Source organism: Macaca thibetana, chromosome X (genome assembly GCF_024542745.1).
Source record: "Macaca thibetana thibetana isolate TM-01 chromosome X, ASM2454274v1, whole genome shotgun sequence".
Taxonomy (NCBI): Eukaryota; Metazoa; Chordata; class Mammalia; order Primates; family Cercopithecidae; genus Macaca; species Macaca thibetana.
The window spans coordinates 147,718,675-147,741,111 of record NC_065598.1 but is presented as its reverse complement, the minus strand read 5'-3'; the positions used below and the strand labels follow the sequence as shown (position 1 = coordinate 147,741,111).

Genomic DNA, 22,437 nt, shown 5'->3' with positions numbered 1-22,437 from the left:
CGCTGGCACACATCAACACATGGCCAGTCACATCCTGTGTCACTCTCTCATGCCTGCTTACCCATGCTCCCTTTCTCTCCCTCTGGCCTCTCTCTCTCTCTGCTTCACTCCGTCACTCTTTTGCACTTGTACCCTCTTTCTTTTTTGCTCTTTCACACTCTGTCCTTCTCTGACAATGGCATTTTATGCACACCACACAAATTGCCCTCACTCTGCCCAGGACCCCCACCTGTAGAGCACCTGTACTCTGAGACACAGCCTTCCTTCCTGCCCCATGCATTGGGAATTAGCCAGGGCTTCTCACACCTGGGGACAGACACATCCTCCTATCGCAGTCCCCTCCCGGCCCCTTGAGCCACAAGAAGCCTGATGACACTGCTCTAGGACCAGGGAATCACTACCATGACCCACTCACAGAACAGGCACCTGGGTGTGCAATGTGTTGGGTATTGGCACAGGGTGTGGGCAAGTGGTTCCTACCTGGGTCGCAGACCCCAACAAAAACATGGGCTCTAGAGGCAGAGTCCACTGCAGCTCAGCCCTTACCTGCTGCCACAGCTCTCTCGTCTGACAAGTTGCTCAGATCCGCTGGGGCTGTTCTGCCGCTCTGGGGTGCTGGGATCTGCAGGTTGCTGAGTGGGTACAGCTGGGTCTCCTTGGCCACCTCCTGGGGCTCCAGGCCTCTCCTGCCAGGCCTCTCTGACCTTGGTGGCCACATTCTTCCCCTCATAATCCGCCAAGGCCCTGAGGAAGAATAAGCACCCTTATGAAAAAAGTGCTCTGAAACTAACCCTGCCTCAGTCCCAGCACGCAAGCTGGCTGTCACCTCCTGTGGACTTGGAGGCACTCATATCCCTGAGAGTGGGGGCAGAAAGGAGCCAGGCACAGCCCCAAGTCCAGGGAGCAGACAGTCTCCTTGGTAGGAGCCCAGCACCGCTGCTCCCTTCCCACTGAAAAGGCGTCCCTGTGTAATAGATGAAGCCGAAGCCAAAGCCAAAGCTGAAGCCTCCGATGTTTTTGTTATTGTTGTTTGGAGGCAGGATCTCACTCTGTTGCCCAGGCTGGAGTGCAGCGGCGCCATCTCGGCTCACTGCAACCTCTGCCTCCTGGGCTCGAGTCATCCTCCCGTCTCAGCCTCCCAAGTAGCAGAGACTACAGGTCCACACTACCAGGCCCGGCTAATTTTTCTATTTTTTTTTCTGTAGAGACGGGGTTTCGCCATGTTGCCCAGGCTGATCTCAAGCGATCTTCCTGCCTTGGCCTCCCAAAGTGTAGGGATTACAGGCATGTGCCACTGCACCCAGCCCTCCAATTTTTGGCTTTTGCCACCCCTGAATCCAGCAAGAAGGATGGGGCTTCCCCCAGATGTCTCAGGCATCAAGCTCTTCAGGGGTCTTCTCTGGCCTCACCCCATGCTTGCACTGTACCCTCCAGTCTGGGCACCATGGGAAAGGGGCTGCTAGCTGATCCTCCATTTCCACACCCCTCCCATCACCAGCCCCACCTTGAGATGCAAGGTACTGCTTCCAGAGTCTACTAGGCCAGGTGCAAACACCAAGTTGGGCTACTAAGAGAGTGAGCCCAGCATTTCAGAATGAAAATCGACTTCACCATCACCTCAATCCTAGCTCACTCTGAATATAACCTTCCCAACATCACCAGCCTGCCTTCAATAGCTAGTGGGGGCTACCCCGAGACAAGAACACACTACAAACTACCCTGGGACTCTTTGTATATAGGAGTTAACTTTGTCTAGGCAGGCTTCCTGCCTTCAAGCTGGAATAACAAGGCCAACAGAGGCCACACTTTTTGGAAAGTATGCTCTGAAAGCAATATGATTCTTCAGCCTCAGGTGGAGGTGGGGGAGACTAAAATTCTCCAGCAGGGACAACAAGCTAATTGCCACCTCCAGCTGCACCAGGCAGAACTGCAGGCAAGTGAGTATGACGCCACACAGTAACTGTGGGAAACCATCCCACTGGGCCTGTGCTTCTCTGTGCTGCTTCCACCCTTAGGGCCCGCTATGCAGATCCAAAAGTGGTCTGTCTGCACAGGTAACACCAGTCCCAGGGTTGCCAGCAGGGTGCCCTGACACACCCGCTCAATCTCTGTCAGTGACATGCTTGCTTGAGTCAAAGACAAACATACAAGGCCTGAAGAGCTTGTATCCCTACTGTGGTAGCCCTGACTTAGCTTTACTATGGATTCAATCAGAGTCCCATCCTGTCCCATGTCCTCTGCAGAAATACACTAGTAGAGGTTGCCCTCACCAAGTTTGTGGATAGAGCCAGAATTCTCCACAAAGAGAAACTTGGGCTCTACTGTGACACAGGGACAAATGGATGAACAAGGCTTCTTTGTTCCTAGGCCTGTGGCAGGGCCACTGTGATTTTAGTAGGTATGACCTATGTGGGTCATAAAAAGGAAATCTTAGGCAAACACTCACAGGAAGCTCTGCTGGACAATGTAGCATCCAGGGGAATTACTTCCCAGCTATCCTGTCTGAGTCCCTCATGAACTGCCTGGAAGTCAAGTGGTTAGAGATAGGCAAGGTAACACAGGGGATGGTGACCAATGGGACTTTGGATTTGGGATTGATTTCTCTGAAGCCTTTCCTTCTGAATGTAATTGGACCAAAGATCCAGTAGCCTAGTACAGCCATTGTCAATTCCTGACACAACCATACTCTACACACTTCCATTCTTTAAAAAAAAAAAAAAAAAAAAAAAATTGTAGTCCCGGCGTAGTGGTTCACGCCTATAATCTCAGTACTTTGGGAGGCAGAAGTGGGTGGATCAGTTGAGGTCAGAGTTTGAGACCAGCCTAGGCAACATGGCAAAAACCCATCTCTACAAAAAAATACAAAAATAAGCCAGGTGCAGTGGTATGTGCCTGTAGTACCAGCTACTTGGGAGGTTAAGGCAGGAGAATCACTGGAGCACAGGAGGCAGAGGTTGCAGTAAGCCGAGATCACCCCATTGCACTCCAGTCTGGGGTGACAGAAGAGAAACACTGTTTCAAAAACATATGTATATGATATACATATATAAGATATATATCATATATATCATATACATATATAGATATCATATATGATATACATATATGGATAGATATCATATACACACACACATATATATATATAAAAAATTTGTAGAGATGAGGTCTCACTACGTTGCCCACGCTGGTCTCAATCCCCAGAACTCAAGTGGTCTTCCTGCCTCGGCCTCTCAAAGTATAGGATTACAGGTGGGCGTGAGCCACTGCACCCAGATGACACTTCCACTCTTGTACTACCTCCACTAGACTCCTCCACTGGCCAACAACGGTTGCCAGTGGTGAGGAAATGTGGGGCCTAAACTTCACCTGATCCTCATGAAGAAAAAATATAAACTTGAGAAGCCCATGCTTGCAACATAATGAAGAAAACAGCATGTTCTATATGTAAAATTTGATGACAAAAGTTTAGTAGGAAGGAGATGAGATATCGTGTCATGTCAAATGAAATCAAGCCAATAAAGCTGGTAAAGTCAGCCTTCCGAGTATCCCTGAACACCTCTGAGAGCAGGAGATATTCCTCTGGTGCTGCTTCACTTAGCTTGCAGGTTTAAATGTCCTACACGCTTTGCATATACAAACCGATTTGGCCGTTTCAACAACCCTATATGGTAGGAGGTATGATTACTACTATTCTACACGTGAAGAACCTGAGGCACAGAGGAGATGAGTAACATGCCCAAGGTCACGGAGCTTGTAAGTGACAGAGCTTGGATTGGAACCCAAAGCACCAGAGTTCAGGCTCTCAACCACTATACTATACCGCCTCTCCCTGTAGTGTGATGGAACGGCCCAAGGTGGAATAGGGCAGAGTCCCCACAGTTTGGGACAGTTAAAATTGTGTTGTAACCTAGGGAAAGTAAGGCTCCACTGCCCTGCAGGATGTCAGGACGACACCACCCCCAAGGCGCTCCCTCATCAAACTCCTAGGAATAAAGTCCCTCCTCACTGAGCCCCACAGACCAGCCCCGGTCAGCCCAAGGGCCCAGCGTGGTTGGAGGGTCCACATCCCCTCCCCCTGGGCAGCCCTGACGACCCATGTCCGGTGTACCGGAGGCCATGGCCGCCAGGGCTCCCCGCGGAACAAGCTCAAGTCGCAGCGGCCCCGTTCGGTCCCTCGCGGGACCGCGCTTCCTCCCGCCGGGGACGGTCCACGCGCGGTCACCCCAAGGCCACTCTGGCCGCGGCTTCAGACCTTATGCGGGGGAAGGGGCAGCCAGCGCCTCGGGCCCATTCGTGATCCTCGGGCGACCTCTGGCGGCCGGCGCGGGCATGGCCTCAGGAGAATCCCCGCCGAGGTCGAGCTCGCCCCAGGCGGCCATTTCACTTTGTGGACACTCGCATTTTCCCGGCGGGCACTGCGACCGAGTTCGGGGCTTCAAGAAATGGCGGCGTGCGCAGGCGTACTCACTACGGGCGGGTGCTAGCCGAGGTGCACAGGCGCGCACGCGTCGCGTACGCTGGTGGCTAGTGCGCATTCGCACAGGCGCAATCCCTGCTACCCAGACTCCCGGTAAGGCGAGTGCTGCGGTTCTCTTCCATCCGTTTTTCTTTTCCGCCCCTTCTGTCTTCCCAAATAGCTCGTCAAAGCTCTAGAGCAGGATTTGTCAACCTTAGCACTATTGCCATTTTGAACCCCATAATTCTATGGTGTGTGCTGGGGGGTGTGGGGTGGGTCCTATCCTGTTCACTGTAGGGTATTTAGTAGCATCCCAGATCTCTGCATTTAAGAAGCCAGTAGTATCTCCCACTCCCAGTTTTTACAACCAAAAATGGCTCCAGACATTGTATCGTAGCAGGCTGGAAGGTTTGGGAGATGCCCCTGGTTCAGAACCACTACCTGAGAACAATGGTTCTCAACCTAGCCTGGAAAGAGAATAAACTGGGGAGCTTTGAAAAAGACACAGATGATGGAGACCCGCCCCAGAAAAATAAAATACAAATCTCTACCTGGGACTTCGGAAAGTTTTTGTTGTGTTGTAAACCAAAAATAAAATTCTAAGCTCCCCAGCCGAATGAATGGACACTTCTCTCGGCCAAGGGGACACAACGTGAAAAACTAGTTCAGGTCATGATGAGAAAGGGGAAGGTCGGACATGCCTCAATATATTCTCCATTTGGAATTCACACCCAACTGACCAGTATTAACATTGAGAGAGATATTCAGACTGACAAAACAGACTCTTTGAAGCAATAATATGCCAAATTCCAACCTGACTCTAGTATAGCATCACATGACAAAGAGCAGGTAATGAAAGAAATTGAAGTATTTTACACCAAAATATATTTTTTGACATATTTTGAAATAACCCTGCAAAGCTGTCTCTCCTGGGGGAAATTTACATTCTGTAGAGAATCTTCTTCCCTTTCCAGGGCTTTTTCTGATCTGAAGAGTTTAGCTGAGAGTCTAGCACCTTTTAAAGGTCTGAATAAAAACATTGGTCATCTATTGCTTCTAAGGGCGGCCACTTATGAGACTTCATCTATATAAGAACTTTGGTCTCCACAACCCCTTATCTTAACCCAGGCACTCCTTTCTATTGATTGCAGGTCTTTAGAGAATAACAAGTCTTTCAGCCAATTGCCAATCAGAAAATCTCTGAATCCACCTATGACCTGGAACCCCACCCTCACCCCCACCCCCACCACACTCCCAGCTTTGAGGTATCCGGCCTTTCTGGACCTAACTAATGTATACCTCACATATACTGATTGATGTCTTATGTCTCCCTAGAACATATAAAACCAAGCTGTAACTGAACCATCCTGGGCACATCCTCTCAGGATCTCCTGAGGCTGTGTCACGGGTCATAGTCCTAACATTTGGCTCAGAATTTCTTCAAATATGTTACAGAGTACGGCCTTTTTCATCAACAGTGTGTTTCAGTACTTCCTAGGTGATTCTCAAATACAGCCAGAGTTGTGAAACACTGTAATCAAGAAAGTCTGTACTGGCCAGGCATAGTGGCTCACGCCCGTAATCCCAGCAATTTGGGAGGCCAAGATGGGTGGATTGCTTGATGTCAGGAGTTTGAGACCAGCCTGGCCAACATAGTGAAACCCCATCCCTAGTAAAAATATAAAAATTAGCTGGGCGTGGTGGCATGAGCCTGTAATCCCAGCTACTCAGGAGGCTGAGGCAGGAGAATCGTTTGAACCCGGGAGGCAGAGGTTGCAGTGAGCCGAGATCACACGGAAACTCCGTCTCAAAAAAAAAAAAAAAAAAACCTCTGATTTTGCAGACATTTAAACATCAGAGGAAAGTAGTGTGAGCCTGGCTCTAGAGTTAGCTGGATCTGGGCTCTGTTCCTAGGTGTGTTCATCACAGGAGTGAGTCCCTCAATTTTCTCCTCTGTCAGGTTGCATAAGAAGCCTTATCCTTTTCCACGTTTGGGGAGAACTAAGGTGAGATTACACAGCATGTTAACCATGTTAACCAGCTGTAAGTTACTGATTCTGGGTCTTGAGACTAGGCTCCAAAGACAAGATTTCATAAACTAATTTTTCGTAGTTTCTCCTGAGGATTTTCTTAGAGCCTCTTCCCTTGGAACTCAGCTCTGCCACTTGTAAGGCCTTGGCTAAGTCACGTAATCTTTCTGTGCTTCAGTTTCCCACCTTACCCATCTCACAGGGTTGCTGGCAAGGCTGTAAGGCACCTGGCACAGCACAGTATTGGTGTCAGCTATTGTTTTCACTCTGATTGTTAATTGTCAGTGCAATTTGAATGAGAAAAGAAATATATTAAGGCCTCATACCTTAGATATCCATTGCCCACCCCAGCCCCCAGCATCTTGGTTTAAGTAAAAAAGCAACAGCAATGTGGTATGAAAATGCAAACATGCATTCACCTTTTAAACACCTAAATCACATCAGACTCCCCTTTGGCTTAAAACTTGAAACAAGATCCAATCTCTTAATCATGGCTTACCAAGGCCCTGCTCCATCTATGGCCCTCCTCACTGGCCAAGCTCCAGCCACTCTGTCCTTTGGAACATGTTAAGCATGTTCCCATCTCAGGGTTATTTGGTTTGTGGTTCCTTATCTACAGCTCTCTTCACCGTATTCTTTCTAGAGTTGGCTCCTTCTCATCTTTAGAGGAGCTCGCCTGAGTTGCCTTTTCCACCCACCTAAGTCGTACCCTCCTCACCGTCATCACTCTATCTCAGCTGCGGCTGTTTTATTTAGAGCACTATCCTTCTCAGGAGGCACAGAGACCTAGGCTCCAGGCTTTTGGATTTTGTTGTAATTAGGCATAAACCTTTGAGAGACTGTGAGGAGAACCATATGAGACGCTGTGAGTAGAGGGCTGTGCACACAGTAGGCTCCAATATAACAGTACAAGAGGCCAATCAAGCCCTACCTAGTTCACTGAGCCTCCTCTTCCAGCACTCCCTGACAAGGACACTCATCGCTGACCACACCCAGCAACATACAGTGCCCAGGAAACACCAGGTTTTCTTGGGCCCTTTACGTATCCTGTTCCCTCTGCTTGAAAGACTCCTCCTCACCTGTCAACATTCCATTCAAAGGCCACCTTCCCATGAAGCCCCCTTCCCCTCCTCTAGCGCTGATGTATTGCTCTAATCTGAACCAGGCTTTGCCCACCCCCGGCCTGGGAGCTCCTGGAAGGCAGCGGTGTTTCTGATTTGTCTGTGTGCTCCAGCCTCCAGCAAAAGGCAGGTGCTGTCAGAGTGGTTGTTGACTGAAAGACCCTTTCTGAGTATGGTGTACTTCCTGGCCAAGGCAACAGAGTTTAGTAGAAAGCTCCCTGGCTCCAGAAGCCAGAGGGTTCCCGTTGGGGCTTCTGCCCTTGCTATGTGCCTCAGGCCAGCTCACAAACCTTGCTGGCCTTCCTAGCCAAAGGCCAATGGACACACAGCCCAAGCTGCGTCTCTCGTTCAGCACTGTCTCCTCATACCTTACCTCTTTGGGTCTGCCTTTGCATCCTCCCGGGCTGCTGTGCTGTCGCTCTTCCTATCAGCAGGGACATCAGAGACTGAAGTGGCACTGGAGCTGAGGAAGGAAACACAGGCCCGCTGAGATCTCAGGCCAAAGAAGGCTGGGTCCCAGGTCTTCTCCCTCCAGGCTGCCTTCTCACCAGAAAGGGGGAAACTGTATCTTCCAGTAAAGGCTGGTGTCTCAGTCTTGGCATTAGTGTGGCACCGATGCCACTGTGTGTGACAACCTCGTGTCAGCTTTGGACATGGCCTTAGCACCTGAGTTCAAGAGCAAGCACTGCCCCTGACCAATTTGGGTTCCCTGGGGAAGTCCCCTCCTGGTTTTGGGTTCTAGTATCCTGTAAGGTACATGGATGTGCTTTGGTCAAGGAATAGGCAGAGGGGGATATCCAGGCCTGCATGACTCAGTGAGTCTGGTGCACAAGTGCACACCTCCACTTCTTATATAACCTGTTTGTGTAAGTTCATACTTGGCTCTAAACCACTATTGTCTGTAAAAGGTATAACTGCCCTGTTGACGCTGTGTACAGGGAACATGTCTCTTGGGGCTTGGCTCAGCTCATCATGGCTTGACATGGCGGGTGCGTGGGAACCCAGAGAAAGAGACAGCGCAAGAGCTGTCTGTCTTTGCAGATGGACAGAGGGGAACCAGGACACAGCTTGGTTTGCCCATGCCCAGGGAGAGAAAGAATTAAGCGGCTGACCCTGAAGGCAAGGGAGAGCTGGCCACGCAGCTGTGCGTGGGGGCCATCGGACTAAGCAGCCAAGACAGGGCAGACAGTATGAGAGTAAGCTGCTAATGATTTGAAAGCTAGTTTGAGAAAGCTGTGTAAGAGAGCTGCTGCTGAGTAAAGTCATGTCTCATTTACCCGCTATCTCTCGAGTGTTCTTCCAGCTCCCTGCCCCATGTCCAACCATTCCCCTCAGCCCTGAGCTGCGGCTGGAACCTGACCCTGAGCATGACGTATCCTTACCTGACCTACACCTCCTTAGGGTTTGTGGGAGTCAAGAAAGATTGTTCCTTACTAGCACTTGCCAAATGCTCCTCACACCCACAGCAAAGTGACCATGCCCACCCAGAGAGCCCAGCACCAACCTACATGGACCCAAGCTGAGGTGGCAGAGAGGAGGGCATTGGAAGGCAGAGCCTAGGAAGAGATCCTGCTAGGAGGGCTCAGAGAACCTCTGCTGTAGGGACTACAGCCAAGTTTAGCAAGCAAATCATGGCTTTGCTGTCACCCAGCTGTGTGACATTGGGCATGTTACCTGACCTTTCTTTCTGGGCCTCAATTTTACCATCAATGAAATAGGGATGCCAATCATGTCTGTCTCGTAAGTATTCTGAGAAAAGTAAATGAGTTCATAGATGCCAAGTACTTTGAATAATACCTGGGCCATAACATGTGCTAATGTGTTCCTGTTACTACTGGGCCCTGTGGCTGTTTGTAGAAGCAGTGCTCCTTCCCAGTCCACCTGTATTCACCCACTCAATATGGATTTTGTGGCGAATGTCTTACCCACCCTTCACAGGGTTGAGTCACATTCTCTGTGTCTCCGTAAGCCAGGCAGACTGATGCTCACGGCATGCTGAACAATCACTGCCTATACAAGTCTGTGCTCTCCACTAACCAGCACACTCACTAAGGGGTGCTCTTGTTTGGTCCCAAACCTCTTTATGCCAGTTGTATTTGCACAAGAAGGGGACAGCAGGTCCTGGCCTCTGAAACCAGTGTCTCTGAGCAGGTCCAAGGAAAGGCCCCTGGGGCAGTAACTTAGTTATTTGAGCTGCCTCTAATGGGGAAGAATCACTAAGTTCAACGATTAAGTAAATCCATGAAAATGAATGGAAAAGGAGAGTGGTTGTTTCCATGAGAAACAACCTTGCCTTTGGAAAAACAATAAAGGAGTTTGTTGAAAATCATGGTCAAACTAAGTGTGTGGTCAGCCCTCTATGTTGTGGGTTCCACATCTGTGGATTCAACCAAGTTCAGATTGAAAATATTTGGGACCAGGTACCGTGTCTCATGCCTGTTATCCCAGCACTTTGTGGGGCTGAGGTGGGTGGACTGCTTGAGCCCAGGAGTTCCAAACCAGCCTGGGCAACATGGTAAAACCTTATATCTACCAAAAATACAAAAATTAGCCAGGTGCGGTGGTACACACCTATAGTCCCAGCTACCCGGGAGGCTGATGTGAGAGGATCCCTTGAGCCCCAGAGGTTGAGGCTGCTGTGAACTGTGATCACACCACTGCACTCCAGCCTGGGTGACAGAGCAAGGCCCTGTCTAAAAGAGGAAGACAGGAGAGGAGGGGAGGGAGGGAGGGAGGGAGAGAAGGGGGGAGGGGAGGGGAGGGGAGGGACTTGGAAAAAATAATTAAAATAGAATGGTTGCATCCATACTGACCATGTGCAGGCTTTTTTCTGTCATCATTCCCTAAACAATACAGTATAACAACTATTTATATACCACTTACATTGTATGAGGTATTACAATAATCTAGAGATGCTTTAAAGGGTACAGGAGGATGTACATAGGTTACATGCAAATGCTACACCATTTTATATCAGGGACTTGAACATGCATGGATTTTGGTATATGAGTGAGGTTCTGGAACCAATCCCCCACAGATACCTAGGGACGACTATATAGGTAAGACAACTGTAAAAGACTGGGTTAAAATTTGTGAAAATCTAGAAGATTCTTCAGATGACTTTACAAGTAACTTTGAGGCCTGGTTTCGCTTTAAAGAAACAGAGGACAGCACAGCCTTCGTGTTATGAGGGTGTATAAGCAGGCGGGGCGACACGGAGGAGACAAGAGCCACCCAATCACAGTAGACCAGAAGTTTCTTCGCGACAGCCATCAGCAGAGCCAGTCAAGCTGCACTACCATGGGGAGAGTAGCGGGAGCCCCAACTAGATAGAAGGCCAAAGGTTCTGCCATGCAGGATCCAGTGGGTCATGGGAAAGGGTTGGGACTTCATTCTAAGGAAAATGGAGAGCCACTAGAAGGTTTTAGCAGGGGAGAAATGTGATCTAGCTTATTTTTAGAAAGATCCCTCCAACACCTCTGCAGATGGCAAAAAGATGCAGGCTGCGTGGACAGGGCTCTAGCGGAGTCCTCCCCATTAGTGGCAGCTCAAAGAACAGAGTCTCTGGTGGCCTCTCCTTGGACCTGCTCAGAGACAGTGGTTTCAGAGGCCAGGACCTGCTGTCCCCTTCCTGTGTTGACTTGTGGGCCTGGATTTAGAAGTCAGGCTCTGGTTCCAGGCATGAATTGCAAACTATTGAAGTTAGTGAGGGAAAGGGGCCCTGGGTATGCTGAGGGAAGTAGGAAAGCATCAGCAGGGCCTTCCCTACAGGATTCCCTCCTTGGCCAGACTACAGTAGGATGCAGGAGGCAGATGATATCTTGCGGTTGTAGCTCTTTGCAGACACTGGCTTTGCCACTCTTCCCTAGCTATCTGCTCTGAAGAAGGGCTCCAGCATAATTTGGAGCTAAACTATTTATGCCATCATCTGCATACCTAGCCTTTGCCCCAAGGATGATTCAGGCTTGGTTTGGAACCACTTAGGGACAAGTGGGACCTTGCCACTCCCCAAATCACCTGAGAAAGTGGCCCCTGACTTGATCCAGGTCCAAGAAGCCAGAGCCCAGCTGGACACACTGGTCTTTCCAAGGCTACTGCTTTTCCTCTCCCTGAACCTCACAGCAGAGCTGACCGGGGTAGGGGTGGGGCAGGAAAAGGAGAGAAGGGAGAAAGCAGGAGCAAAGGGCCTCCTAGCTGGTCCTCAGAGCTTAACCGAAAAGTAAGAAGGTGCCGACTCTTCCATCATTCAGTCATTCACTCATTAGTTTGTCCCTTCATGTATTCCCCACACGTTCATTTGACCAGCCCAGGACCAGCACCATGTGGGGGCTGGGCCTCCAGCTGTGAGTGGGCCTAGTGCCTACTCTGGAGGAGCTTGAGGGCCAGTGGCAGGGGTCAGAAAAAATGAACAAGATTCCAAGAAGTGGAAAGCCCAAGGACACAGGATGTGGTGGAAGGTGGGCGTGTGGGAGAAGCAATAGACAGGAGTCATAGGAAGTGACCAGTGCCCCACCCCCAGCAGTCCAAGCAGCCTGGCAGCTTGACCCTGTTCTGTCACCAGGAGCATGAGAGAACCTGCCTCCCCCGGGCAGCTTACCTTCCTCTCTCAGAGCCAATGTCTACTGCAGCCAAGCCTTCAGGCCAGGAGCCCGTGGCTCCGGATCCCACGTTGCCATCACTCAACTGTTCACTTGACCTGTTATGAGAAGTGAGTATTTGCTGACTCTGGTTGTGTTTTGATCTCATCCAACCCAGATGCCATGAGAGTGGGCCTCAAGTCCAGAAGCACAGGCCTTTAGCTGCTACTCTGTGCTGCTCTGACCAGAGCTGAGCCAAGCCCAAGTTAACTCTAACAGGAAGCATTTCTGTATTTTTTCCAAACCTGATGAGTTGGTTGGGAGCAAGGTGGAAAGTGAGGAGGAGGTCAGTTCATTGTGGGGGCTTATTGCCAACAGAGCAAGGGGCAAGACGTGGGGCTGGTAATAAGCTATAGAGGGATTCCTTTCCTCATTCCCAGGGCTCAGGGTCCCAGCTAGAGGCTCCAGGGATCCACACTGAGAAGACGGGTGTGTGGGTTCTTAGCTGTAACTGGCTACCAGGTTCTCACTGAGGAAATGCCCAGCCTGCAGCCACTGCTCACCAGACACATTTGGCACTGGTCTGGCTTGGAAGACAGGTCAGTGGGCTGGCTGTAGAGCGACTGGGGACAATCATCCCATCTGGACTCATCATCCACCACTATGGCTCCAACTTCCCATCCTGGACCCCTGACCCCTTGCCACAATGTCTCCCGTAGTCCACAGGTCATCCTGAAAGTCTCAGCTACATACTTTGGTCACTGACTCTCCCAGACTGCCAGCTTGGTGGCCTTGCTTTGCCCTGGCCATTGGCAGGGCTGCTTTGTCCTGCAGTAAAAGCATAGTGAGTGTGGAATCTTCAGGGGAATGGAAGGAACCCAGCACAGGCCAGGAGCTGGGGATAGCCTGCCCTGGAGTTTGGTCCTGCTCTCCAACTGGCTCCCTGAGGAATCATGGCAGGGGCCTACCCCACTCCAGGCCTCATTCATTTGTTCATTCTTTCTTTCAACAGATATTCATTAAAGACCTGCACTACCCTAGGCACCGGGGGAGCAGCGGGAACAGGACCATCCTGGCCCCAGCTGCATCCATTGACATTGCACCAGAGGCCATGGAAGTCCTTCAGCTGGGTGTATGTGGGCTCCATGTTCTGGGAATGAAGTGTCTGCTTCCTGCACTGAGCTACCTTGCAGCGTCTGTGTTGGGGCCCCTGAAAGCCTCCTCGCCAGCCAAGTCCCTCTGGAGCTCTCTGGAGCAGGGGGCCTCCTTGTCTTTGTGGCCTGGGGAAGACCTATGGAGGAAATAAATGGAAGTTAACGATGCAGCAGCCATTCACACTCAGGTGTGGGCTGTTACCTCATCCTCAAATGCCAGCTGTCTCCACGGAGCTTAAAACCTGCTACTGGGCTAGGTGCAATGGCTCACGCCTATAACCCAGCATTTTCAGAGGCCGAGGCAAGAGGATCACTTGAGCCAAGGAGTTCAAGACCAGCCTGAGAAACATAGCTAGACTCCATCTCCACAAAGATATTTTTGAAAGTCAGGAGTGGTGGTGTGTGCCTGTGGCCCCAGCTACTTGGGAGGTTGAACCTGAAACGTTTGTTAAAAAACAAAACCACAAACAAACAAACCCTGCTGATTGACAGATTGGCCAATTCTCAAAACTTCATTAGTAATAGCTACTGTGTTTTGGGTTTGTTTTTGTTGTTGTTGTCGTTGTTATTGTCTTATAGCTACCGTGCTGGGATTACAGGCGTGAGCCACTGCGCCTGGCAATAGCTACTGTTGATTGAGCATTTGAGCCTGTTCTCATGACTTTATATACATTAACTCTGCAAATCAACCCCAGGATATGGGCACTGTTATCACCCATGCCCATCTTTCAGATGAGCAAACAGAGGCACACAAAGCCCATGTGATTTGCCCCAAATTTCACAGGTAATAAGAGGAGTAGCTCAGATTCGAATCCAGGCAGTCTGACTTCAGAGTTCTGGACTATATCCCTTTATGGTGTAAGACTGATCCTAGTCTCCTAATTTAAGCCCCCTTCTGTTCTCCTTCAGGTCATCAGGGAGCCCCATGTTGTCAACTCCAGGAGAGACAGTCCCATCATTATTTCAAACCACCATTCAGTACTGCTGACCCAGTGGGCCACTCCAGCCTTCTCGCCACCCCTCCTCCCTTGACCCTGTCAACACGACCTGCCTACCTCCCTGGCCACACACCTTCCGGGTGTCTGCCTTTTTCTCCTCCCCTTCACGTGCTCCACCACCTGCTGGGCTGTCTCCTCCCCTCCCAAAGCGTCAACTGCCACCCTTGAAGCAGTGATCTCCACTTGTTCCCGCCTCTCCTCTGTACTGGCCTGCACACCCACTACCTCCCAACTGGCCCTCAGGAGGCTCACTCTCAACATGGTGAGAAGTGACTGCCCTCACCCAGCTGTCCCCAGGAGGGCTGGCCAGGTGGCTGCCACTTGCATAGTGAGGTCAGTGCCCAGCTTTCGCTGGCTCGCCACGAGCCCCATGTGAAGCTAGTTTACGCTTATGATTTCAGCTCTATTCTGTCTGCATATAACGTGGAAAGCTCTTGAGCCCTGATCACTCTCTCAAACCTCAATCACAAACCTTCAAATACCTCCCTCCTGGAAATTTTGACTTCAATGCCTACGAATATACTCATCAAATGAGTTCACTCAGCAAATGCCAACTCTTTCAATCACCCCTCTCCGTCCCCCTGCTCCCTGCCCCGACTAGTACAATGAGCTATGGTGCAGAAGGTGGAAGGTGGGAGTAGGGCAGGCTGGGCGGATCTGCGTGCTCTGGACCATGTGACCTTGAGCAAGTTACTTAACCATTCAGGGTCTCAGTTTCTTAATCTGTAAAATGAGCATAGTGATTGTATCTACATCCATGCAGAATGGATGCTGCCATGCAGAATCAACAAGCCCCTCAGATGCTGCCTGGGAAAGAAACTCAGGAGAACGAGGTGACCCAGAAAAGAGGACATTTCAGGTGGAACAGAAAAATGAAGAGGGGAAAGGGCATCTCAGGCAGAGCCTCCAGCCTGCAGAGAGAAAGGCCCAGGGAGGGAGGAGCCTGCAGGTGGGGCCAGGTACTGAGTTCAGGCTGCAGAGCATAGTGGGAGGGGCTTTGCAGGGCTTTGTGCAGAGAGCTGGCATAACTACTTCTGCCCTTTGAAAACATCACCCAGGTAGATGTGGAAGGGAGTCCAGGGATGGGATAGTAGGAAACGGCTGCAGACAACTGGGTGAGTGGCAGTGGAGGCCTGAGCCAGGGGCAGAGCAATAGGGATGGAAACATCTCTAAAATAAAATGGGCAGGACTTGGTGCCTTGGGGGCAGAATTAAAAGTGGGAGGAGCCAAGGAGGAGAGTAAAGGGACTTAGAGATCGCTCAGGACTCATCTTGGGTGTCACTTCCTCCGGGAAGCTCTCCTCAAGCACTCCCACCCACGACACTGTTGAGAGGCCTCTGCTCAAAGTTCCTGCCACCCCAGGGATGAAGGGATGACCTTCAGTGTACACTCCCGCTTCTCTCCCCAGTCTCTGGCCTTCACAAGGTAAGGGGCCCAGTCTCCCTGCTTGGATCTCTCCTAGCCTCCACCCCAGCCCCTGAATCCTGCCTGCATGTCACCTGGCTGTCTGTCCTCCACCCCAGGGCAGGGGCTGAGCCCCTCGTGCTCCCTGCTGGTTGTGGCCTCCTTGACCCACCCCTCCCCAGCACAGAGCCTAGTGGCCTAGAGAGCTGTGGACTCTGACCACAGCAAGGGCCCTTCTGGGTAGAAATGAAACCTCCCAACCCGTGTTTCTACCAACCATTTGCAGGGGCAGCCCCAGCCTGTGGCCCCACCAGGGCATCCAAAGTGGCCATTTGTGAGGCCAGGAGTAATTCTGCATTCATGAGCTGGTAGGGACTGAGGGGTATGAGAGACTGAGAAAACCCACAGACCAAATTTGGAATGAAAACCAGTGGGAGGGGATAGAATGACCCCACTCTATTCCCAGTGGCCCTCTCACACAGGCAGGGCAATGTCCTCAGTGGCCTTTACGAGCTCCTTAGACCCAATCCTCCTCCCACCCCCACCAACATCCCCAGCACGGCTGACTGGTCCCATCTTCAGGGATTGGCAGGGTTGAGCTCTCACTTCCCAGGGGCTCCTGGCACACAGCATCTCTGGCTGACCTCGTTCATGCTCACATCGGCATCTGCCTCCCCCGTCAGGCAGATGACAATTCCAGCCAGGGTGTCCTGTTCACTACTGTGTCCCAGGGTCGGGCCTGTGTCCTTACACAGACCAAGTGCTTGCTCCATAAGGGTTTTGTGAGTGAAAGAATGAGATGGGGCAGAGAACCCAGGTCGACCATGCCTCCCATCAACCTGTTGGCCCTACAGTGGCAGAGCCAACCCTAGGCCTCATCATTTGCATCCTGAGGCGGCTACCTCCATCTCTAGAATGATGTGCAGGGAGCCAGGACAGCAGCAGGACCCCCATACCTCATGCCTTCCAGGTCTGGGGCCACCAGGCGGAGTCCTGCCCTGGGTGTCAGGATCTGCAGGCGGACAATTTCCTCACCTCTTGAGCTGCGGGCCAAAGGAGAGACCCAGTGGGTTGCAGGTGAGAAAAGTCTCCCCCTTCTCGGGCTGGTGAGTGCGGTGGGCCGCCCAGACCCACTGCCCCCTTTTGTTTTGCTGTCATCTCCTCCTTGGCCTTGAGCCTTGTGGGTGCTGCAGCTGAGCTCGGGCCACTGACCTTAGGCCACTTCCCCAGTCTCCCACCCCTGACGTGAGCCCAACCCTCCCTCAGGCACAGGAAGGGCCCTTCTTCGTAGAAATGAAACCTCCCAACCCGTGTTTCTACCAACCATTTGCAGGGGCAGCCCCAGCCTGTGGCCCCACCAGGGCATCCAAAGTGGCCGTTTGTGAGGCCAGGGGTAATTCCGCATTCATGGGCTGGTAGGGACTGAGGGGTATGAGAGACTGAGAAAACCCACAGACCAAATTTGGAATGAAAAACAGTGGGAGGGGATGTCGCAGACTCAGGGGTGAGGACAAAGGGCCCCTTTGAGCTTTCCTCTTGCCAGCCATGCTCAGAGCCCTCCCCCAGGTGACCACAGGCCACCCCAGACACACATCCCTCCAAATCTGATGCATTCTCTGGCTGTACTGCAAGGCATGACGCCCAGCAGGTTTGGCCATGGTGTGGCCAGGGCCAGAGAGAATATAGAGCTCTCAGGCTTTGTGGGGGTGGACCCTTCACCCCAAACTAGACCTCCTCAGGTCCATGGAGCAAAGCCTAATTCCAAGCCACATTGCAGTCACTCCTGCCTTTGACTGTCCCTGGGCACTGGAAGTGCAGACAAGCTTGAGTCCCAGGCCTGCCCTGGTGAAGCTCTGGGCCCAGCAAAGTCAGACGGGGGCAGAGAGGCATGGAAACTGACCTTGCTATGCTGTAGGGCCCAGAACAGGTTTCGCCATGGGAGCAGTGGACAAGCTTTATGGAGGCATAGCCTGACCCAGGCCAGCTGAAGCGAGATCAGGGGAAGAGGAGGAGGTAGAGGCTGGCAGAGGTCCTGAATGTACAGACTAGATCTGGTATGGCAAAGGGAAGATGCAGGATGGGCTTGAAGTGGAGTGGGGGGTTTATAGGATCAGACTGGAACTTTAAAGAAGCCAGTCAGGGGTCCCAGGAGGGGTAGGGTTTGGAGTGGCCACGGTGAAAGTGAGAAATGAGCCATGGAGGACTGGGTCAGTGGGCTGCTCATCTCTGTCCCTCCACTTCCACCCTGGTCAGGGCCTGGAGCGCTCAAAGTGACCAGATGGAAATGGAAGGGCTACCAAGGACAAGGCCTCTCCCATCAGGAAAGCCAGGAGGGGCCCTACACACACAGACAGCTCTGACTTCTCCCCATCTCCTCTCGTGATAACGATGATGAGATCGTTATTGAGGATGATGTCATTTATGATGACAGTATAAAACCCCTGGCTGCCTCATTTAAAGCAGGTGGTGCCAGGGAACCGGGATGTCACAGGTAAGCACAACATATTTTCTCACTGGCGTTTCTGGCTCTGTCAGAGAGGAAATGGGAACAAAGTGTCACCCCAGCCTGCTCCAGTGACTGGTGTCAGACTAGGGGAATTTGGACAGACACAGAGGGAAGATGGCTGTGCGAAGACAGAGGCCGAGATGGGAGTGAGGTGGGCGCAAGCCAGGAAACACCAAGGATTGCGGGCAACAAAAGGTAAGAGAGAGGCATGGAACAGATTTTGCCCCAGAGCCTTTGGAGGAAACATGGCCTTTCCAGAATTGTGAGAGGATAAACGCCTGTGGTTTTAAGCCACTCGGTTTCTAGTACCTTGTTACAGCAGCTCCAGTAAACTAATACAGGGGTCTCTCCTCCCCTGCAACTCGCTACCCCACCACCTCCCCAGACTCCCAACCACAGACACCTCTAGTCCAATCTGAAGTCCAGGACCATGCTGGAAGGCTGCACACCCTTGGAAGGCACTCAAGGAAGAGAGGCAGGCATCTGCTGAAGCCTGAGGCCCAAAACGGATCACAGCCACCTGTGGGAATGTGAGCAACTGTGGCCTGTGCCAAACAGTGTGTGACTCATCCTGCCAAAGAGTGAGGAGGCGGGGATGTGGGGCGGAGGGATACTACGTTTTCACTGCCTTTGGCCGCATTTCCCTCAAATGCCGGCAGGTGGAGATATTGATCTCTTCCTGTATTTGAATAAGGGTCCTGCAGTTCAGCACGCCCCAGAGCACGCCCCAGAGGATACCAGCACCCAGGCACTGTGGTAAGTACTTCAGGTGCATTATCTCATTTAGTATTTGAGACAGCCTTGGGAAGTAGCTATTACTGCTCTCCCTATTTTACCCACGGGAAAACTGACGCACGGAGAGATGAAGGGATTTGTTCAAGGTCACACAGTCAGTTCGATGCAAAGCCAGGGTTTTGTCCCGTGCCAGAAGCTGTGCTCCTACTCCCTGCTCCCCAGACGCTCTGCCAGGCAGCATGCTGGGCAGAGCCTAGGACCAGGACCCAGGAGGCCCTGCGCTGGTCAGGTGAGGCAAGCTTGACCAGAGCTGCGGGTAAAGCAGCCAGGTCTGGGGGTGTCGAGAAGGGGTGCTCCAAGAGAGGGTCCCTAAACTGGGTGCAGGTTGCAAGGGGGGCAAGAGTTATGAGGAGCTGACCTTTGCACTGTAGTTAAGGGAGACAGGGCAGGGCAGGGCAGGGAGTGGGGAGAGGATAGCCTCGATGGGTCTGTGCCTGGGACAAGGCTGTGACATTCTCCTCTTCCACTCTGCCACAAACCAGCCTTTTCTGAGATGCTGCAGGACCCTGAGTTTGGTTGAGTCATTGCTCCTCACGGGCTGGGCTTCTCAGACACCAGGCAGATAGGAGCTGGGCCTGGGAGTACTGATGATGGCTGCCTGGTCCAGTGCAGCACCTAATGGGGTAGGGTCAGAGAAGACGGCCCTCCAGGGTCAGGATCAGCCAGCAGCTTTCCTGGAAGCTGCCTGGGTGAGCTCCAAATATTGAGAGACCAGAATTGGAGGAAAGAACTATCAGAAGCATCAAGCTGAGCCTCCTGTTGGGAGCTTGCTCCGGACCCTGAATCTCTAGCCTTTATTTGTTATGGCAGCCTGAGCAAACTTAAAAAGCCACCTTGCAATGACAACCATATAATGAGTATTAAACATCCAAAGGAATTTTTTGGAATAAATGTCAAAGTGCCTCTTAAATCTATAATACAGCACAGTCTAATTCTCCTCCATTATCTCTCTTTTTTTCTTCTTGTTTTACAGACAGGGTCTTGCTCTGTCACCCAGGCTAGAATGTAAGGGTGCAGTCACAGCTCATTGCAGCCTCAAACTCCTGGGCTCAGGCAGTCCTCCCACCTCAGCCTCCCAAGTAGCTGGGACTACAGGTATACATCAATGCTCCCAACTAATTTGTAATTTTTTTTTTTTTTGGTAGAGATGGGGTCTTGCTAGGCTACCTAGGCTAGTCTCAAACTCCTGGCTTCAAGCCATCCTCCTGCCTTGGCCTCCCAAAGTGCTGGGATTACAGGCATGAGCCACCATGCCCAGCCTCCTATATTGTCTTCTAACAGGCACCTGAGGCCGAGCGTGGTGGCTCACACCTGTAATCCCAGCACTTTGGGAGGCCAAGGCAGGCAGATCACGAGGTCAGGAGTTTGAGACTAGCCTGGCCAATATGGTGAAACCCCGTCTCTACTAAAAATGCAAAAATTAGCCAGGCATGGTGGCATACACCTGTAGTCCCAGCTACTCAGGAGGCTGAGGCAGAAGAATCGCTTGAACCCGGGAGGCGGAGGTTGCAGTGAGCAGAGATCACGCCACTGTACTTGAGCCTGGGCGACAGAGCGAGACTCCATCTCAAAAACAAACAAAACAAGCAAACAAAAAGGCACCTGAATCCATTTATTGCCTTTCTTTAACAGAGAAATAAGGAGAAACGAGAACTGTATACTGTTATGGGCTGACTTGTGTCACCCAAAATTCATATGTTGAGGTCTTAACCCCCAGGACCTCAGAATGTTACTGCATTTGGAGACGGGGCCTTTAAAGAAGTGGGTGGGCCCTAATCCAATTGGACCAATGTCCTTAAAAGAAGTGATTAGGGTCTGGGCGCGGTGGCTCATGCCTGCAATCCCAGCACTTTGGGAGGCCAAGACAGGATGATTTGAGTCCTAGAGTTCCAGACCAGTCTGGGCAACATGGTGAAACCCTGTCTCTACAAAAAATAAAAAAATTTTAAAAAAACAACAACAAAAAAAAAACTAGCTGGTTATGGTGGCATGTGCCTATAGCCCCAGCTACTCAGGAGGCTAAGGTTGGAGGATCTCTTGAGCCTGGGAGGTCGAGGCTGCAGTGAGTGGTGACTGTGCCACTGCACTCCAGCCTGGGCGACAGAGTGAGACTCTGTCTCAAAAAACGAGAAGTAATTAGGATGCAGGCATACACAGACAGGGATGAGCACATAAGGACCCAGGGAGAAGATGGAGTCTACCAGTCAAGGAGAGAGACTCAAGAGGAACCAATCTTGCCATCACCTTGATCTCAGACTTCTAGCCTCCAGAAGTGGGAGATGATAAATTTCTGTGGTTTAAGCCCCCCAGTGTGTGGTATAATACTTTGCTGTGGCAGCCTTTGCCCCCATATCCCTCAATTGCCAAGTTCTGTAGATCAGGGGTCCCCAACCCCGGCCTGAGGACCAGTACCAGTCCGTGGCCTGCTGGGAACCAGGCTGCACAGTAGGAGGTAAGCTAGCGATCATTACTGCCTTAGCTCTGCCTGCTGTCAGATCAGCAGATTCTCATAAGAGCACGAACCGTATTGTGAACTACACATGTGAGAGATCTAGATTGTGCACTCCTTATGAGAATCCAATGCCTGATGATGATGAAGGTGGATTCTGAGGTGGAACAGTTTCATCCTGAAACCATCCCCTGCCCCGTCCCGTGGAAAAATTGTCTTTCACGAAACCAATCCCTGGTGCCAAAAAGACTGGGGACCTCTGCCCTAGATATTGCCTTGTAAAGAAATCTCAAATCTTCTTTTCCACATTTTCTAAGGTTCTTATGGACCAAAGTTCTTATGGGGAGAGTCAGACAACTGAGAAAATCAAGAGACGGAGAGAGTGAAAAGGAGGAGCACCCTGGCAGTCTGCTGCCTGGGGCCATGGAGAGACCTGGCCTCGTGCTCCTGGCTCCCTCTGTCAGTGTTTCTGTCTCCCTCGCAGCACCGAGGAAGTAACCCTGAGGACATTGGTCACCTGTCTATAAATGGCTGTGGAGCTCAAATTGGGGGATTGCTATGGTATTAGGAGAGCCTGAACAGCCCTTGGGGGCCTGGGAAGTGACCTGTAGGGACAGGCCCTCTCCCCTTCTGGATGCAGGGGTCTTCCAAGGGTGCTACAGAGATGCAGCTCTTAGGAGACCTAGATTTGAGCAAAGGTCTCAATCCAGCAGGCACTTTAAACAGCAGCGACAACAGTGGTGGCTCTCCCTACAGGACTGGTAGCACCATTCTGCACAAAGTACAGGAAGGTATTAGTTGTCCACAGACAAGAGAGCACCATTATCTGCCCAGATTCTCAGGGATCAGAAATCAGGACAAATCACGGCCCTTCCTGGAGTGAGATCACCAGCACTCAGCCTGTCCTTGCCCCGTCATCCCACTGCCACACCCTCTCCAGCTGGCA

The 22,437-nt window shown here is 51.5% G+C and overlaps 2 protein-coding genes across 8 annotated transcripts in view; one reads left to right on the top strand and one right to left on the bottom strand.

Moving 5' to 3' along the window:
* Positions 1-22,437, top strand: part of CETN2 (centrin 2) — a 628,428-nt gene that overhangs the window by 513,125 nt on the left and 92,866 nt on the right. The window lies entirely within an intron of this gene.
* The window catches only part of ZNF185 (zinc finger protein 185 with LIM domain), a 72,492-nt gene that overhangs the window by 25,294 nt on the left and 24,761 nt on the right, over positions 1-22,437 (bottom strand). For all 4 annotated transcript variants that reach the window (XM_050775325.1, XM_050775327.1, XM_050775328.1 and 1 more), the window contains 5 exons: positions 16,698-16,784; positions 13,371-13,475; positions 12,205-12,303; positions 7,981-8,070; positions 547-744 (listed from right to left, as the gene is read on the bottom strand). In XM_050775325.1, coding sequence (XP_050631282.1) covers positions 547-744; positions 7,981-8,070; positions 12,205-12,303; positions 13,371-13,475; positions 16,698-16,784 — 579 coding nt within the window. The remainder of the gene's footprint in view (positions 1-546; positions 745-7,980; positions 8,071-12,204; positions 12,304-13,370; positions 13,476-16,697; positions 16,785-22,437) is intronic.